The following is a 19,555-nucleotide window of genomic DNA, read 5'->3' as shown; positions in this document are numbered from 1 at the left end:
TCTGATCTTGCATGCCACATTTAAAAGATTGATAATCTTTTTGAATTAACATTTATAGAATAGGTAAAATGAATCTGTATATCCCAAAAGTTTAAATTATCAAATTACACAAAAATTTAAATAAGCATATCACCTTAGACTAAATATGACAGTTACAATTCCTATTCGGGCTCAGTCCCTTAAACTCAGTACACAGAGAATAAAGGCAGGACACATTTAAATTCTCTAGCACTGCAAAAATATATGCATGAGAATATTGAAAAAAGTATTGCTTATAATTAAACTGGAACCCATGCGTATATGTACACTAATTAATTAAAGGCTAGGTGTTCTCATATTTTTATGTTCTTAAAAATAAATTGACCTATTTTAAAAATGTTTTACATTATAACACAATGCAGAAACATAAGTAGAAATGTGGTGTTTTCATTGAACGGATAATGCATACTGTACACACTCTCATCCTTTGTAAAAAAGCACCTTATAATGTAGCCCTGTCTGCTTACGCCCTGGCCTGGATGGCCCAGGCTAGCCTGATTTTGTCAGATCTCAGATGCTATGCAGGATCAGCCCTGGTTAGGACTTGGATGGGAGACCACCAAGGAATACTAGGGTTGTTATGCAGAGGCAGCCAATGGCAAACCACCTCTGTTGGTCTCTTGCCTTGAAAACTCTACAAAGTTGCCATAAATCAGCTGGGACTTGATGGCACTTTCCACACACACACATTATGCTTACAGAAATGCCCTCCTGAATAATGTTGTCTTCGATAGTTTGTGGAAAGACATAAACATGGAAGCCTTCCTGACCTCCTTGGGCAGGCCATTTACACAGTGGGGATCAAAATAGAGAATTCATGTGTATGAGCAGTTGTTGATCTTGCTCATTTGTAGGGTGGCATCCCCAGAAGGCCCTGCTCAGATAAACCAATGGCCAGCTCACAACTATGTGTACATGCAGAGGGAAGAAACAGCAAATCTTGGCTATCTGGTATGTGCATCTGCATGATACTTGCAGTTAAATATATGTATTTATCACACATACATTTTATGAGGACAGTCCTAAAAAGGTCAATTCGATGGGGCTTAATCTGAGGAACATGTCACGTGTTTTATAAGCACACCATAAAAATGTGAGAAATGGCCCTGAAATACATGTTGGGATCATTTCTAGTGAAGGTTCAAGGAGCTATTTCTCCGCCCTTTCCCCTCTTGTTATGTCTAGGGAATAATCAGGAGGAAAACACCTCTTTTGAACTCTAGGGAAACACATTTTCCGTGCAAACAATGGAGGCTGGCAGCAATATGAATAGCTGTTTGGTTAACTATCCAACCCTGAAGGTAAAACAAAATGACAGCTATAAACTGCAGCCTTAGAATTATTTAATAAAGAAAAACTGGAAATCTGTGTAGCAACAGAACTCCAGACATTCTATGGATATACCACACCTAAGACAACATCTACACTTCAAGTACTTCGGAGAATATTCTTCATTTACTTAAAGGAAAGCAGAAAAAAAGGTTCATCTATCTCTCTTATCCTCCACATCTGTCAGTCCTCCCCTCCTCAGCTTCCTGCTGTCCTCCCCTCATCCTCTGTTTTTCATTTTTCTCCCCACACTAGCTGTCAGACTGTACTGTACTGAGTGATGGCTCATTCTGACCAGAATATTTCTGATTCTGAAGTGGATACGGTGCCAATACAATCTTTTTAAAAATTATGGAACACTCTTCCCTTCATCAGATTCCCTGCCAGGAAACAAAAGAAAGAAATCTCTAGACTCACAATGCCTCTGTGACATTAAAGAGAACTCTATTGACATCCTTTCCTCTTCTACAGTTTCTCTGCCATTCAGAAGCACTTCATCTAATCTCCAAATGCCTTTTTTCTAAATGACTATTCAGATTGCTATGTAAAACAAGGATCACTACAACCACCAGCTCATTTTAACCTGTAGGTATATAAGATGTTTTCCAATGTACGTATTCTTCAAGCCATGAAACAGAAAAGCTAACTGGCTGCAGTCCAGAGAACAGGAAGTTCTTACATGAATGGACTCCAACTATAAGTCCCTTTGCAACCAGGACTTGCTTGCACTACTACAATGAATCACAGCGGCTTGCTCTTTACCACCAAGTTTGGTGAATGTCAGCATTAGCCTGTTAATGGTGATATTTCCATATGAATTTCGTTGATCAAAAATTCAGCAATGTATCAATGAATGATGACAATAGGTCATCCAGCATTCAGTAGTACATGCTCAAGGACTGAGCAATACATATCTATTTTGGGGCAAATAGGGAACATGTGGACTTCCAACAGCAGGCCATCCACAAGATGGGAGGGGGGGAAACAAGGGGAAAATTCTTTCCCTCAGACACCCCTCCTCAGGCACCAGTGTAGCCTAATAAGGAATCCATATGGATAAATTAAAGGAAGAATATTGTTTGCTTATATTGACTTGCTTAGGGCATACTCAGGGCCGGATAAAGATTGCTAGAACTGCTACATTTGCATTTTCTTTGGGTGATTTTGCACCTCTAAGTTTGCTAGGATACCTCTACCCTTCCCCCTTTAAAGGTAACTATGGAGAACTGCCCAAGAAAATCCACACTATTCCTTTGCAGTTTACAGCTACATAAAGCCACAGGCCGTTTATGCTTGGTAATTAGCAGCGCATTCCAGGCTGAAGTGCCCCGCATATTTTTTTTATTTCTTCATGATGAACCGTCATTCCAGATGTCACTGCGAAGCCAGTGCATACCTGCTTCACATTTCTTAAGAGCCCCTTTAACGCAACCTTTTGTATTTAAAAAAATGATTTTAAAAAGTGATTAAAAAAATCAGCATTGAGCATGGAGCAGAATTGACCCTGCATAAATGGCCATAATGTCTTCTTGAGCTGCATTTCAGCAACAGCTTTCCAGGTGCAAGAATTAACACTTTTTCCTTTCCCCCAGATTAAGGGGTCTGGACCAGCAGTATAGACACAAACCAGCATTTATCCAGCCAATTCAAAGTACAGAGGAAGATGGGGAAATTATCTCCTTGGGCGTTATTATGTTTGTATGCTAATAATGTTACTGAAGTCGTCCCTATAATCAATGTGAAAACAAAGAGAAATTAACCTGTGTTTGCTTTATTTTCATGCAAGTTTTATTCTGCTGAGTGAAGAGTGGCACCATAATTCTTAATGTTGTTTCTTACAAAGCCTGTATGATTAATAGCCCTTAAGCACTGTGTTCTTTAGAAAGACATGACTGGCAGCCCTCTGGGCGGACGGCTTGTGCAGCTTGAAAATGTTATTGTTTCATACTAATGGTGTGAGATATTGCTTTTTTATTGGTGTCTACAGCTGTTAAATGGTGTTAACATCTCCAGGACTTGTGATAAGTTAGGTTAAAAAAATATTGATTTCTGTTTTACTTCTGCATGTGTACAAGGATGGAAAACGTTTCCTAGAGAAGCAGTAACCACAGATAGCCAAGAGTTTACAATGGAATTCTTAGGACATGAAGTCACTGAGATTATAAATCACACACAAGCTAAAAATCAAAATTCCATACTCTAATAGCCAAGTAAGCAGAAACTGAGGATGCTTAAATCCAGAGACTGGACCCATGAATGAATGAGACAGATCTTTCTACAAACCTAAAAATGCCCCAGAGTTGCAGAAAAATCTGAAAACTTTAAAATAATAATACATTGTGGGGTTTAAAACCCCCAAAATGATAAAAGGAGCACCTGTAGTTTTAAGAAATGGATGCCCTCAGTGGCTGTTGCTAGGCAACCACAACAGGCTTGATTTCTAAAAATAAAAGGCAGGGGGAGGGGGCAGGGCACTTTCTAGGGCTGTTTTGGCCTTTAAGGGAGGACTTGTTGGGGCCAGGCCTGGCAGGAACCACTGGGCGACTTGATATCACATGTCTTGCATGACTCACCTGATGTTTAACAGTAGCCACCCCACAAAAGGGAGTGTGGTGTAGTGGTTAGAGTTTCAGATTAGGACCTCAAATCCCCATTCTGCCCTGGAAACCCACTGGGTGACCTTGGACCAGTTACATTCTCACCCTAATTTACCTCACAGGCAAGGGCAAGATTGACACCTGGAGCCTCCCAGTAGGCCAGTGGCCTCACTGCTCAACTAGGGGAAGCCAGCCTTCTGACAGAGCCCAACCCACCCAAGGACTGCATAAGGTGGGAGAGGCAGTGCCCAGCCAGCCTAAGGTGAGGCAGGGAAAACCGAGCCTGGCTCACTGGAGCCTCACCAAGATAGGTGAGGTGGTGGTACCCGACTCAGCCTGCTTCTGGTGAGGCAGACACTTGTGCTGAGTCAACCCCAGCATGAGGCGAGGCATACACTGGCGCCCAGCCCAGCCAAGCTCCGTGCAATGCAAAGCAAACAGTGGCACCTGGACCAAGCCCTGCACAAGGCAAACTGAGGCAGAGGGCAGCACCCAGCCCAGCTGAACCTCATGCAAAATGAGGTAAAGCAGACAGTGGGGCCTGGCCTGGACAAGGCCTGTGCAAGGAGAGTCCAGGCAGAGGGCGGCACTCGGTTTGCCGAGCCCCATGCAAAGCAAGGCAAGGCTGAGGGCAGTGTCTGGCTGAACCCTGCATGAGGCAAGGCAAGGTAGAGGATTGCACTCAGCTTGGCTGAGTCCCACACAAAGCAAGGCAAGGGTGGCACTGAGCAAAGCTCAGTGCAAGGCAAGACAAAGCAGAGGGTGCTGCCTGGCCTAGCAAGACCCTTGTAAGGCAAGCCAAGGCAGAGTACAACACCCAGCAGAACCCCAGGTGAGGTGAGACAAGGCAGAGGGCGGCACCCAGAAGAGCCCTGAGTGAGGAAAGCCAAAGCAGAGGGGCAGTGCCTGGCCAAGCCTTGCCAATCCCCAAATGAGGTGAGGCAAGACAGAGGGAGGTGCCTGGACTGGCCGAGCCCCTGGTGAGGCAAGGCAGAGCCCCAGCTGAGCCCTGTGTGAGGCAAGACAAGGCAGAGGGGGGTGCCTGGCTGAGCCCTGTCAAGCCCTGCATGAGGTTAAGATCATAAGAAAAGGCAAAGTGAAATTTTGAAATGACTTGCAAGCAGAAGGCTTTAATGTCAGTTTGCAAATGCCTCCTCTCCTGATAAAAATGCTTTTGCTGCTCATGAAGTTGAACAGAAATGCTTACAGCTGCCTAGTTAAGTTTTTATTTAAACAGTTCAGTAGTGGTTTTAAAAATTACTGTATTGAAGTATGCCACGGTAATTTGTGAGGAATTCTTATTCTGCATTGTTGCTATAGCTTTTTTTGCTAATGCAATAAAGACTTGACAATGATGATTTTTACACTCTGATGATGAAAACAATTTACTACTTCCATCACCTCTCTCCAGCCCCCTCACCCCCTCTCCTACTGAAGTAACTAGAAAAACATGAGCCAGTGTGGTGCAGTGGTTAGAAGTGGTGGACTGTAATCTGGAGAACCGGGTTTGAGTCCCCACTCCTTCACATGAGAGGCAGATGCTAATCTGGTGAACTGGGTTAGTTTCCCCACTCCTACACATGAAGCCAGCTGGGTGACCTTGGGCTAGTCACAGTTCTGTTAGAGCTCTCTCAGCCTCACCTACATCACAAGATGTCTGTTGTTGTGGAGAGAGGAAGGGAAGGAGATTGTAAACCGGTTTGGTTCTTCTTAAAAGGTAGAGAAAATCAGCATATAAAAACCAACTCTTCTTCTTCTTCTTTTATACTAATATCCATTGAAGTTGGAAAAGAGAGAGAGTTGCCACTAACAAAGAAAATCTCTCACAAGGTGGAAACAAATTGATATGCTCCTGTTTTCTTCTCATGTATAAATTAACTTCACATATACATTTAGGAACAGTAAACACTATTTTTTTGTTCCCTTTCTTTTACATCTAAGAATATACTTTGTGGGAAAAGGAAGAAGGAAGGAGGGGGTTAGCACAAATCACCAGACAAACCTTTGAGAGCTATTGGATCATGTATTTTAATGGTGGCTTTTTTGTGTTTCAGGCTTATTATAGAAATAAAACATGATCATGTAAAGCATTATTTTTAATGCCTGGGACAGAGAAGCAGACACAGTCAATAAATCAAAGTATGTAATGTCCATATTTTTCTTACTTTATATACATAAAGCGATATTAAAAATTTAAATGCAATTTTATGATCCGTCAGTACAAGAAGCGTGCTAGAAAAACACCAGAATGTAGAGGTTAAAGCATTCTTTCTTCTTGATGAATTCTGGTATATCAAAATTAAAATGCTATATTTGTTCAGTTACTGTCCTACAATGTCCACTGAGTATTTTTCCTGCTAAAAATTCCTCACTACTTTGACTACTGAGAAATAAAAACAGATATATTTCTACTACACTGGCGCTGGTCCAGATTTCTTCTTTTGGCACGGAAAAGTAATATTGAAACCTTAGTATGTTGAAAGAAGTTTCTTCATGTTTGAAGTTTTTGTATATTGCTACAGTAGCAACTGTAAGAGTCAAGAGTCTTCCCAGTTAAGTGATTCTTTGCACACTTCCCCAACCCTGTGTGACCCACAATCACAGGAGGGAATCTATAGGCACAGGGCATCTATTTCTACTTTACTCTTTCCCCTTTGGAAGGGACAGGAAGAACCCTTTGGTAGTTGGACAATAAGATATTAAGAAAAAAGTGGATGGCCATAGTCTTGTATAGTCTTCTAGACATCCTCAATGACTGTGCCCTTGGAATGTTGGTCAAGGACCTAACCAGAGGGAGGCAATCCTGGACTTAATACTCTGTGGTGCTGCCAGCGATTTAGTGAGGGATGTGGATGTAGTTGAGCCAACTAGCAATAGTGACCACAATGGCATCAAATTTAATTTATATGTATGTCGGAAAGTGCCTGGGAAATCTCACACGATTACCTTTGACTTTAAAAGAGGGAATGTCTCTAAAATGAGAAACCTTGTAAAAAGGAAGTTGAAAAGAACAGTTAGGAGGGTTAAATACCTGGAAAAGACTTGGGGCTTACTCAAGTCCCCAATACTAGAGGCTCAGCTAGATTGTATACCCCAGGTCAGGAAAGGTGGTATTAAGTCGAAGAGGTCACCACCATGGCTAACGGGTAAGGTGAAGGAAGCTATTAGAGAAAAACAGTCTTCCTTCAGAAACTGGAAGGAATTCCCAAATGAGGCAAACAAAAGCAAACAATTAGAAATGCAAAAAAAAAAAAAAAAAGATTTTGAGGGACATAACACTAAACACATCAAAACCAACAATAAGAAAGTCTTTAAGTACATTAGGAGTAGGAAACCAGCTAGGGAAGCTGTTGGACCATTAGCTGAAAATGGGAGTAACAGAACACTAAGGGAGGATAAAGCGATTGCTGAGAAATTAAATGAATTCTTCTCATCTGCTTTCACAAAGTTGCCACACTGACAATGTATATGTATTGTAGCACTTAATAAAAATCTTTTAAAAACCTTTAAAGGGAACTTCCTTGTATTTTAAAAAGAAATTCAAAGTTATTTCAAGGAATTTAGATTACTGCATAATATGACAATACAAACCCAAAACACACTGTAGATACTGGCTTTAAAATGGCATTAGAGGAATGTTATCAATATGTTGAAAGCAGTTAAATGATCAGTTTTGCTTTTTTCTAACAGAAATGGCTAATTGCCTAAGCATTTTCATTATAATAACTTGCCAACTGCAAAACATTGTAGAATAATATGTAATTTATGCTGAGGTAATGAGTGTAATCTAAATAAAATCTGTGCTAATAGAGTAAAAGGGGGTTCTAGCTATTTCTTTCACAAAAACTGTCAGTAATTTCCTTCATTTTCCCTGGAGCAAATTATTACTTTACAACGAATAGTAAAATGTTTGCTATGAATTTCTGAAAATCAAAAAACATTACCTGTAAACAGAATGCAATAAAAAGTAAAACAAAGATACAGCTTTTGAAAACAGGTTGTGTGTGTTCATACTTCATATTTTGAAGTGGCAGATGGTGCAAAGGCAATAGCTACCAGTAGTAGTTATAGGCCTTTCTGACTACTAAAATAATTCAAAACAATATTCTTTTGTAGCCCCAGGTAGATATATAAGATAATTATACTACACACATTAAAACATAATATATAAATAAAAAATCTGGTGCCATATTTTGAACTGATGTATTATGGGTTCAATTTTGTAGGGATTTGAGAAAAGTTTATAAAATTATGAATGATGCATATGGATTAGATAGAAAGAATATTTTGCTCTCTTTCATAGATATTTATAATAGCTTGGGATAGATATATTTTAAATAAATACACAGCCCCTTATTGATGCTGTTTGTGACAAGTCTGTTCCTTTAATACTTATTCCCCATTAAATTATCACATTACAGTTTTTGAGTGGGAACAACATTTTGCAGCTCTCTTTTCGATTGCTACGCAAGAAGATAGTTCTGCTACAACTGCCGTCAAGTTACCAGATTAGCCTCCAGTCTCAAAGACCCATATAGAAAAATTAATTGCCAAGTTAAAAATTAACAGAGCTCTAGGAGGTGATTATATTCCTGCAGAAATATGAATGGCTTTTAATGGCTGATTCCCTTATTTGGCCATCTATTCACTTAAAAAAATTCTTCAGGAATAATGCCGATTGCTCAGTGAAAATCTATTGTTATTCGTATTTATAAAAGAGGTTCAAAGGATAATCCCAGTAAATTATAGATCCATAAATTTGTTGTTGATTAATATATATATAGTGATATGATTTTAGGCTATTAACACCTTCTTTTCTGCTTTTGTGTGGTGTTGTTGACTTGACTTGTTCCTTTAATCCAGGCCAGTGCTTTAGACTGCCCTAGCCAGCTCCAGGACTTAATGTTGGCAAGCACAGAGAAAAAGCATGTTGGTGTTATTGCAGTTCCACACAGAGAAAGAACCTTACGTATTAAACTGTGCTCCTGGTTAAAAGTAGGCTGCCTCTTTATTCTGATGCCTAGATTAGAATGCCTTATGACACAACATTCTTAATTTGCCAGTTAGGACCATCTCCAGAGGAAGGCTTGCCAACCTCCAGTTGAGGGTGGGAAATTTCCCAGAATTACAACTGCTTTCCAGACTATAGGCTTTAAACGCCTTTTTCCCCAAACAGATATGTGGCTGGTCTAAGACTGAGGAGTTTCTCCAACTACTAGAATCAGAAGAGTGTGATTGGACGTTCCATGATGCAGAACAAGGAAAACAGCCCTGACTGACATCTAAGGAAGAATGGCAGACATGCATTTTTCCAAGGGTTAGTTCTAGACTTCAGTTGAACTCATGCAACCCCATCCTATCCATGTTTACTCAGGGATATGTCTTACTGAATCACATACAGTTTTCTCCCAAGTGCATAGAATTGCAGCCCTAATTTTTTAAATTCTTTATCAATATCCACAATTGCTTTCTGGAAAAACTGGAAAGCAGGCTGGTCCTCTAGGTAGGGAAGCACCTTGGCAACAGAACATTTAAGTGATCAGTACAAAGAATACAGTTCAGCTGAAGATCTGAAAGGATAAATTTTGATAAATCGGTCAGATGAATGAAAAAGATCATGAAAAAAGCAAACAAAACAAACAAAAAACTAATATGTGAATCCACGGAAGTAAATAATATTATTGGATTACACCAATTAAATATATTAGATGATTTGATCATGAAATACTTTTATTGCCATATTGCTTGATATTTATAAGCCATGGGAGCTGCTACAGAAGGCTAGCATCCCGTCTATTTTGTTAAAATTTATCTGTCTTGTTGGGTCTTGACAGCCCTATCATGTCAACCCTCTGTAGCAGCACAGAGCTTTTCCAGCAAGGGAGAGAAAAGGTAAAACCTATGCTTCCTGTGGGCATATTTTAGTATTTTAGATCCTAAGGGATGATTTGTTATTCCTGTCAGATCAACGAAAGAGATAAGAAAGAAAACAAAGCCTAAAAACTAAAACCCAGACTTGAGGGTAATGATAAAAAATCAAGGCCAAAAACATATAATGCCACTTAAAATGATTTAAGTATGCTGGATATCACATACCTTTAAATGAAATTAATATTGTATAGATAGACCATATGCTTTGCTAGCTGACGGTAAAAGCATATTTTAAGGTTTAGGGGATGATCATGGCAACCAACTGTCAACTGCTATTCATCTACTAATTTTTTTTCCAGTTGGACATGTGTGTTGCCAGTTAGGTGATCAGGTCTTCTGACAGAGAACTGTTTATAACAAGTAACTGAAAGCGTAGTTCTTCTGCACAAGGCCTGTGGCAACAAATGCAAACTGTTTAAGGGCATAATCATTTCAGCAGGGCTTGTGCAGGAGAAATTCTCAATCAATTATGCCATGAATCAATAATTCTTAGTCCCTGATTTTATGCAAACTACTGCTCTGGTTTGAAACAACTGAAGAGCTGTTTTTGTTTTAAACTGAATCTGCAACACACCATGAATTGAAACTGTACACCATAGATTTTATTACCTACAACTAACAGTATAATCCTAAACAGAGGTATACTCTTCCAAGCCACTTGACTTCAATGCAGGTAGGATACAGCTCTGCTTAGGACCGCCTTGTGAATACAGAAAAAAAACCAGCCAAGGAGTAGTATACAAAAGAGCAATTGTCAAATATAATCCTCCACTAGCTTTTAAAAACTTTACTAGGAATAATCAGGCTGCATTTAACAAACACAGATGAAGGTCTAGCAAATATCTGAAACAAGAACAAGTAAATAAAATAAACAGTGTACTTGAAATACTAACCTTGTAACCATATACAAAGTCTGTTTTCAATGTGGAATCTGACAAATTTAATTACATTTGGGGAGTCAGACCAACTATTGCCATTTAGTCATTTTAATCTTTAGTTACACCGGAGTGATAAACTATTATTTACATCACTGTGTTAAATTATTTTAGTGTAAACAAATGTCATGCCTTGTGGGTTTTTCCCTTAGAAACAAAATGTGAGCAGTGTAGGAATAGGTGTACCTTTTCTGAAAGTGACTTTTCTGGTTGCAAAATTGGCCACAAAAGTAACATTTTACAGAACAATTAACCAGACCACCAGAAAGAAAAGCCCCAGCCTCTTGTATATTTTATGGTCTGTGGGACTCTCAAAAACATTGGAACATGCCTAGAAATGTCACCTGTGCATTTTTTTAAAATGGCTCCAGATAATTCTTACAATGTCCAGCCCAGGCCTATTTCTATATGGGGACAGCGCAATGCTTGTGCAGGAGAATGAAGGGTTCTAAATGGTTGCCTTGTAAAAAGTGACCAGTTTTAGGATGTCTGTAGTATATATAATAAAGAAAAAACCCCACATAAAACCATTGGGTGGTGGTGGGGATGTTTTAGATGTCTTTGTTCTATGAATTAGCATTCTTAACACAAGCCACCTAAAGACAGCTGAACCAGTCCACAAGAACAGGTTTGGATTATGATGTACACCAACAGCACAAGACAATTCCAAATAACATCTAGTGTCCAATATAACTGCTGTTTACATATTAAAAAGAGATACAGGCTTTGTACCAAGGATGTTCTGTCATGTTTCTCCACAGGAGAAGGCTGTCATGGTAAAGTTCATTATCAATTACTGCTTTACAAGAGCAAGACGAGTTAAGCTGTCATAATTTTCTCAGCTAGAGATCCTGTGCTGTCAGAGAATGTCAATTTTTAATCTGACACAAGGAAGAAAATTATCTGTTATTCTGACCTCTAATTTCTTGACATTTTAATGCCATAATTGCTGTGGTTAGTGCTGCAACCATGATTCCACCTGTCAAGGAAGAATGAATCAATATCCTTGAGCTGTTCATTAAATTTTCAGCTTTTACTTTATGAAATTTCTCTAGGGTTTTTTTAAAAAAAAAGGAAATCAGGACTGTATAAGCATACCTGCAACTATTATATCCTGAGACTACAGCTAGTAACACTTCTATTTTGTTTTCATGTGTGAAAATAGTTGAGCTTTCCCCCCACTGTGCATTGCACCATGAATAAAGTTTTGACATCTGCAGAATAAATAAAATTATCCCAGCGATAAAGAAGCAATTCTGCCTGAAACAAAGGCAGTGCCTCTTCTAATGCTACACTAGGCATTCAGATCTCCTGTATATACATGACTCTCCAGCAATTGCAATTCATTTTGCACAAGAATGCACACACAAGTAGGTTTTCTCCATTGAAATGCACAGGAAGCCTCTCCAAGTCTCCCAGAAAATTGTGTATAGTTAAGAAAGATAATCTGGCCCATCACTATTTGCAGTTATCTGGAATATTAAAAATATATAAAAAGTAGAACAAAATGTACACAAGGTTCATATGCACGATACTCTCATTGATAGGCCTAAATCTGTAAGCCACCTTGAGCTCCGTAAGGAAGAAAAGCAGCTAATAAATATCTTAAATAAATAAATAAATTTGCATCATGAAGCTCTACCCTTACTAGTTAATTGCTGATATGGCCACTGTGGAGCATGCCCTGGTAACATCTAGATTAGATTGCTGTAATGAGATTTATGTGAGGCTGCCCTTGAAAAGTGTCTGGAAGTTTAAATTGGTACAGAATGTTGACTGGGGTGGGTCGTAGGGACTACAGCACTCTAGTCTTGGTCCACCCACAGTGGCTCTCCATTTGTTTCTGGGCCCAATCCAAGGTGATGTTGACCTTTGAAGCCCTATATAGTTTGGGACCCTTATAGCTTAAGGATCGCCTACTCTGGCACAAACCTTCTTGATCACTATGGTCATTCTCTGAACCCCTGCTTCTGGTGCTCCTGCTTTCTAAGGCTAGACAGATGGCAGCTTGAGAGAGGGCCTTCTTCTTGGTTGTGGCATTCAAATAAGGAATTCCTTTCCAAGGGGTATTTGTTTGTCTGCATCTATCACTGTCTTCCACCAGGTTGAAGAGTTTTTTTTGTACTGCCTGGCATTCCCTCAGCAATCTCTCCTTACTGCCTTGTGTTTTAATTTGCTAGTTTTTAATATATGCACTTAACTCCATTTTAGTAGGTTTTATGATATAATTTACTGTTTTTATGATGTATTTTAATTGTTTACAATGATATATTTAAAATATTTTAATAGGTATATTTTATTATGCTGTTTGCATTGTTAGCTGCCTTGGTGGACCTGATCAGACAGAAAGGCGGGATATAAATGTTGTAAATAAAATGGCACCATTTACAGTGCCACTCTAAGCAAGTCTACTTAGAATCCTACTTAGATCTATTCAGTGGGGTTTATGCCTAGGAACCTATGCTTAGAATTGCACTGTTAGAGATATAGGAAGGCATCAAGATGAGTAGATAGACCATGAACAATCTTCCAAAATGAATAGTCATTTCTTCTTCTGACCTTGTATACATACATGACATAATGATTTCTTTTGTTCTTAGCTTGCTAATATAGTACCATAAAAAGTTGGAAAAATAACTTGTGCAGGTACCAAGGAAGAAATTGTGGTAAATGCAGATTTATACCAGTGATAGCAGCAATGCTAATAATGATTTTCGTAGTGTCGCTATGGTGACAAAACCCACAGTTAAAGAGTGCAATCCTAAAGGGGGATAGATCCATGGCAGCTGGGAGCAGCAGAGCCATACCACCTCATCAGAGGCTTCCTGGCCACTGCGGAGACAACCCCTTCCCTAAAAAATAAATAAAGGAAAACGGGAAAATGCCCCATAGGGAACAGTGAGGCTGCACTACCAAAAAAGGTGGCACAGTCTCGCCACCGCTCAAGAGGGCATTCCCGGGGTGAAAGGGCTATGGAAGCTGCCTAAAGGCAGCTCCACCCCCAGGAACGCCCTGGGAACACCCTTCACCCAAGCTGGCATGGGCTTTCCCATCTGGGAAAGCCCTGCCAGTGTGGCTGCGCTGGCGGCACCCGAACATGGGCATGTTTGCCCCTGTGCCAGCGTGGGTGCCACCTTATTCCATAATAAGGTGGTACCTATGCAAGCGTGGAGTCATGCTGGCTCCAAAGGAGCTTAGCCCCCCCTCCCAGGAATGGGTGAAAATTATCCAAAAGAAACAACTTGGGTCCTTGTTATGTTTCCCTGCCTTATGGAAATGCACAAGACTCAAAGATGAAAACCAGGTGGGTCAGGAGGAAATATAAAAACAGACATACATAGAAATATTACAAATACTAATATTTGATTTTGCTGCTATGCTTATTTAGAACATAGTCAGTCTGAGTGAGAATCTGAATCTGAACATAGTCAGTGGCCATGTTTATTTGAAATTTTTACCACGGCACTTCGAAAGAAGCAAGCTGTTCTTCATCTGAACAACAGCTTGCCTCTTTGGCAATGAGACCTCCTTCACTGAAAATGTCAAAGAAATTTCCAGCAGTACACAAGATTCTTCCCTATGGCTGCATATACTTTCTTCACATTGCGGCCACATACTATAAATAATAATGCATTTGTGAACTGTTTATGTGTAACAATGACATAGAGGTGTAAGCAGATATTGTGCCAGCATTGTAATGTCTCCTTTTAACTACAGTATCGGTAGTAAAATTTTATTTGATTTTCTGCAACTTATGAAGCAATTGTTTTAATTAAAAAAATAAAAAAATTAGCTGTAATAGGTAGGTACCTTTTATTATACAGCTTTGTGCAATTAACAGAGAGTGGGGGTGAGGGAGGGAGAGAGAGATTTTAGATTTTTCAGAGAACAATATTTTGGCTTCAGCTGGCAGTAAAAAACAATGCTTTATCATTATGGTGCCTAGAGCAAGCTAATTTGCACATGCAAGGAAACAGGCAAAAATATTACATGAAAATAAGAGACCAAAAATTCTCTCTACATCTCTTCAAAATATTCTATGCAACTAACTATGATTCATCCAATTCTACATGGGGGGTAGGGGTTCCTAGCATTGCATTATGCATAAAACCATATAAACAATACCACCTTTATAAACATTAACATAGCTTAAAGCATCTATTTTTGGAGACTACCATCTATAGGTTTTCTGCTTCCAAGCTTTAAGAGAAAAATGCCGAAAATATTCGGCTTTTGACAATGTATAAATTATTGCTTGTTTTGCATACACAGATGGCAGATATCATGGGGAATGGAAGTTAGTGTGTGTGGCTTTGGTACAGCAACACTCGTCTAGCAGCTGTTGCATCTTCACACTTTTCATCCAAATTGAATCATTTTCCAGAATGGTTTAATACTTGTAGAAGTAATCTTTTAACAATTATTTTACTAAGAAGAGTTGACAAGACTGGAAATAGCACATGGAAGAATAGTCTGCATAGTGTATAAACTTAATATGGGGGGAGGAGGAGAACTTTATTTAAACTGCAACGCTCAAATGATAACATGAAAGAATCTCCCTTTTTATTTCAGGGTTCCTGTTTGACTGTCTTGTTCTTTAAACTTTTGATGGTAGCAACTTAGGAAGACCCTCCAAGTTCCACAAAGAACTGATCCTAGTTGCTTGTGAAGAAATAGAATACACATGGTTGCCAGGTATCCCACAGGGAGACCTCCTGTTGGTGATCTGCTGTTCCCACTGCAATGGGAGAAAAAAATTAATTGCCAGTGCATACACTATGACATCACTTCCAGGGTTTCCTCAGAAGTGACGACACATTGATGTGATGCCTGTGTTCCCGCCCATGTCCTCACACCTATCTCCTGTCATGTGCCGGCCATTGGCTGGCAACCCTAATACAACTTGAGCTTAGAGACCCTAACTGCAACAACTCCAGGGCGGCAGGTGAGCGAGCTACGGGGGCCTTCCTCCCTCTCGCCGACTCACCTGAAGCTGTTCAGAGCAGGCGGATGAGTGAGGCTTCCCTTCTCCACAGCCCTGCTCTTTTTTGTTAAAAGTAAGTAGTTGGGGAGAATGGGATTCCCCCCCCCCATGTGAGTTTGCGGCCCCTGCTTGTGTGGTGGTGATGGTGAGAACCTGCAAGTCACAGCCTTTGTTCTGCCAGTGGAGAGCTTTTTCTGTTGACTGAGGGAGCAATTTTCTTGATTCGCCTACCTTACTGTAGTCCCTTATTGTGTGTGTGTGTGTGTGTTAAGTGCCGTCAAGTCGCTTCCAACTCATGGTGACCCTATGAATGAAAGTCCTCCAAAATGTCCTATCTTTGACAGCCTTGCTCACATCTTGCAAATTGAAGGCTGTGGCTTCGAACAGCTTCGGACTTTCCTTTTGCATCTATTCATGTCAACCACTGAACGTCCTTTCAGCTTTAGTCCAATCGCATCATTAAAAACAGAGCTACTCGTACTTGTCCTCTGCTCTACCCCAGTAGCAGATTGAGTGCCATCCGACCTGGGGGTCCCATCTTCCAGCACTATATCTTTTTTCATTTTGGATTGTCTCATCATAGGGTTTTCAAGGTAAAGGTTGGTCAGAAGTGGTTTACCAGTGCCTTCTTCTGCACAATACTAACCAGGGTTAGCCGTAGTGGCACTGCCATTGTCTACAAAAGATCTTCTGCCAGTGTCACCTTCCACTACTGCTGCTGCCCAGTAGCTAACCTTCAGGGATTCCTCTGCCCCCATCCCCATTGGAACTGCCTGTTCTCTTCTGCGGATGTGGTCATTGATCCCTTAAGGGGGTGGATGCATCTTCGTCTTGTGTCTCAGCTGTGACCATTCCGTCTTGAGCGACTCTGCTAGGAGTTTAGTCTCTTGATAGAGTCTAGACCCCTTACAGTATTGCTCTCAGCTTCCCTGACACACACAAACCCCCTCACCATGTTAAGGTGTGCATCCAGAAGAGGATGCACACCAAAGAGGACTACAATGCCCTTATTGTAGTCCCTGTGTTAACTTGCCCATGTGGTTCCCTTGACATCCACCATCACAGGATGAAGTAAGGACATGGTGGCAAATTTCAGTAGTATCTGGAATGCAGAAAACTCTTACCTTGCTTATGGACAGTCCCCTTTCAGTGCCTTAGTGAAAGGCACTTGACCATGAACTTTAGCATTACTTGGAAAGGTAAAGGTAAAGGTCCCCTGTGCAAGCACCGGGTCATTCCTGATCCATGGGGTGACGTCACATCCCGACATTTCCTAGGCAGACTTTGTTTACGGGGTGGTTTGCCAGCGCCTTCCCCAGTCATCTTCCCTTTACCCCCAGCAAGCTGGGTACTCATTTTACTGACCTCGGAAGGATGGAAGGCTGAGTCAACCTTGAGCCGGCTACCTGAAACCAACTTCTGTCGGGATCGAACTCAGGTCGTGAGCAGAGCTTGGACTGCAGTACTGAAGCTTACCACTCTGCGCCACGGGGCTCTGTATTACACGGAATAACTATACACAAACATAGAAAAAAGACTAACTCTTCCCGTTTATTTTAATAATGTGATTGTCTGCTTATGTTGCACATTTTAATCTCACATATTGATGAGGAAAAATATATCAGGGAATAAAAAAACACAGGACAAGATCCAAATAATTACTTCAGGCACGTATAAAGTAGTTCGTACACTTTCAGTGAATATTTCTTAGGTTTTTCCCCTGTGGCAGTACAGATCTCCATCCTATATTACAAATTATTTTTTAGCTCTTCTCAGTGTCATAAGTGGTATGCCAGGAGGCAACGGGGGGTTGCTGTTCAAGAAAAACGAATCCGAAACCCTGCTGGCCATAAAGAACCATTTCCATTGTGGTTTGGAACTTGGTCAATAGTGTATTGCATGCAGATTAAAAAGCAAAGTAAATGAAGCCTATTGACCAAATGCCTGTTCTGCATCTACATATTTTGGCAGTTTCCCCTTGTTGTGAAGAAAAACAAAAGGTCCAGTGGTGGGAATAAACATAAAGGCTGTAATTAATGAAGGACTGTAAGATTTACATTTTGTAGCACATTCTTTGTTAGAAAGACTAGAAAACACCTACCTCCCTGAGCACTGGATCAGTGATACTGTCAAGGTTAACTGAACCTTCATATGTCAGGTAGTGGAATACATTAAGCGCCCGCACGGCTTCTGGTCCTCGTTGCTTGTAGCCAAATATAAGGTCAATCCACTGGTGAAGCTGACAGGACACAAACTCGCTCTCTAGCGCCTAGAAATGAAGTCAAGAGTCATGAAATAAACTTTCCCAAATTTCTATGTTAATGTTTTCATTACTTCTTTTGTAACTTTTTTTTTTTTTTTATATAGCAGAGAACATAATGTTAAGGCACCAACATTCTTCCGGACTCTTATAATACGAATTATGACTTTCACAACCCACCAAATGTACTTAGGAAAATATTTTAAAAGAAGTGTTGTTCTATTTTACCACCAGATACTGCAATCATAATTGGTTTAATTATCTATCTGAAAATATCAAATATTACTACTGTCCAATAGCCATTAGGTTTTCATCTATTCTACCTGATGCACATTCAAAAAAGAAAGAAAATTGATTTAGAATTATAGCACACCTCTGTGTGTGGGGGGGGCATAATATTTTTTTCTGAATGGTGCAATCCTATGCAGGATTACTACAGGCTATCTTCATTGAAATCAACAGGGTTTAATTATATGTCTGTTAATCTTATATCCCGCCCTCCCCAGCAAAGCCAGGCTCAAGGCAGCTTACACAGCATTAATTTCAGCACCAACCAATATATTAAAATTACAATAAGATCTTGTTAAAAATGCTTATAAATAGAAACATGCCCCAAACATAGTTATTAAAAACGTCCACAAAATGTATAGGATGTAGGGTTGTCAGGTCCCTCTTTCCCACTGGCGGGAGGTTTTGGGGCAGAGCCTGAGGAGGGAGGGGTTTGGGGAGGGACTTCAAGGCCATAGAGTCCAATTGCCAAAGCGGCCATTTTCTCCAGGTGAACTGATCTCTATCGGCTGGAGATCAGTTGTAACAGCAGGAGATCTCCAGCTAGAACCTGGAGGTTGACAACCCTAATAGGATGGCACTCCCAGTCGCAGGCAGTCCATAGTAGGGCCTGTAGGGAGTCAGAACCCCCGACCTAGATGGTAATAAGTTCAGAATAGAAATGGGGGGGGGGAGGTAGGGAGGCCAGCATTGACGGAAAAACCGTAGCCAATCTCAAACATAGGCCTGATGGAATAGCTCTGTTTTACAGGCCTTGCAGAACGCCTTAAGGTCCTGCAGGGCCCTGGTCTCATTAGAGAGGCTATGGGTTATACTGGAGTTACTTTGCATAGGCTTGTACTGTAACAGTCCACTCAGGTCAGCATGCTTGAAAGAATGTACCTCTCTTTAGGATTGCACACTCTCAATTTATTTATTTCTGTAACTGATTTCTATCTTGTGTATCTTTACAATTAAAATAAAGGCTAAACATATTGCTGAGGGATGTGGCTTCTTACCTTACCATCTCATGTAATCTCTTAAAAGCAGCCATGGATATGCTATAGCTGGGCATGTAATTGATATTAGAATATTTGTACAAAACAGTCCATTGAATACCCCAGTATGTTGGATAATTATGCAAGATTGCTGATTTTTTATTTATGTAAGGAATTTATATCTGGCCGCTCAGGGGATCTCACAAGTAAAAACA

The 19,555-nt window shown here is 40.3% G+C and overlaps 1 protein-coding gene across 3 annotated transcripts in view; it reads right to left on the bottom strand.

Annotated features, from left to right (window-relative positions):
- Positions 1-19,555, bottom strand: part of NBEA (neurobeachin) — a 433,179-nt gene that overhangs the window by 25,597 nt on the left and 388,027 nt on the right. For all 3 annotated transcript variants that reach the window (XM_056858518.1, XM_056858519.1, XM_056858520.1), the window contains one exon: positions 17,917-18,084. In XM_056858518.1, the coding sequence (XP_056714496.1) occupies positions 17,917-18,084 (168 nt within the window). The remainder of the gene's footprint in view (positions 1-17,916; positions 18,085-19,555) is intronic.

The sequence above is a fragment of the Euleptes europaea genome, chromosome 12, assembly GCF_029931775.1.
Source record: "Euleptes europaea isolate rEulEur1 chromosome 12, rEulEur1.hap1, whole genome shotgun sequence".
Lineage (NCBI taxonomy): Eukaryota > Metazoa > Chordata > Lepidosauria > Squamata > Sphaerodactylidae > Euleptes > Euleptes europaea.
This window is presented reverse-complemented; position numbering and strand designations above follow the sequence as displayed.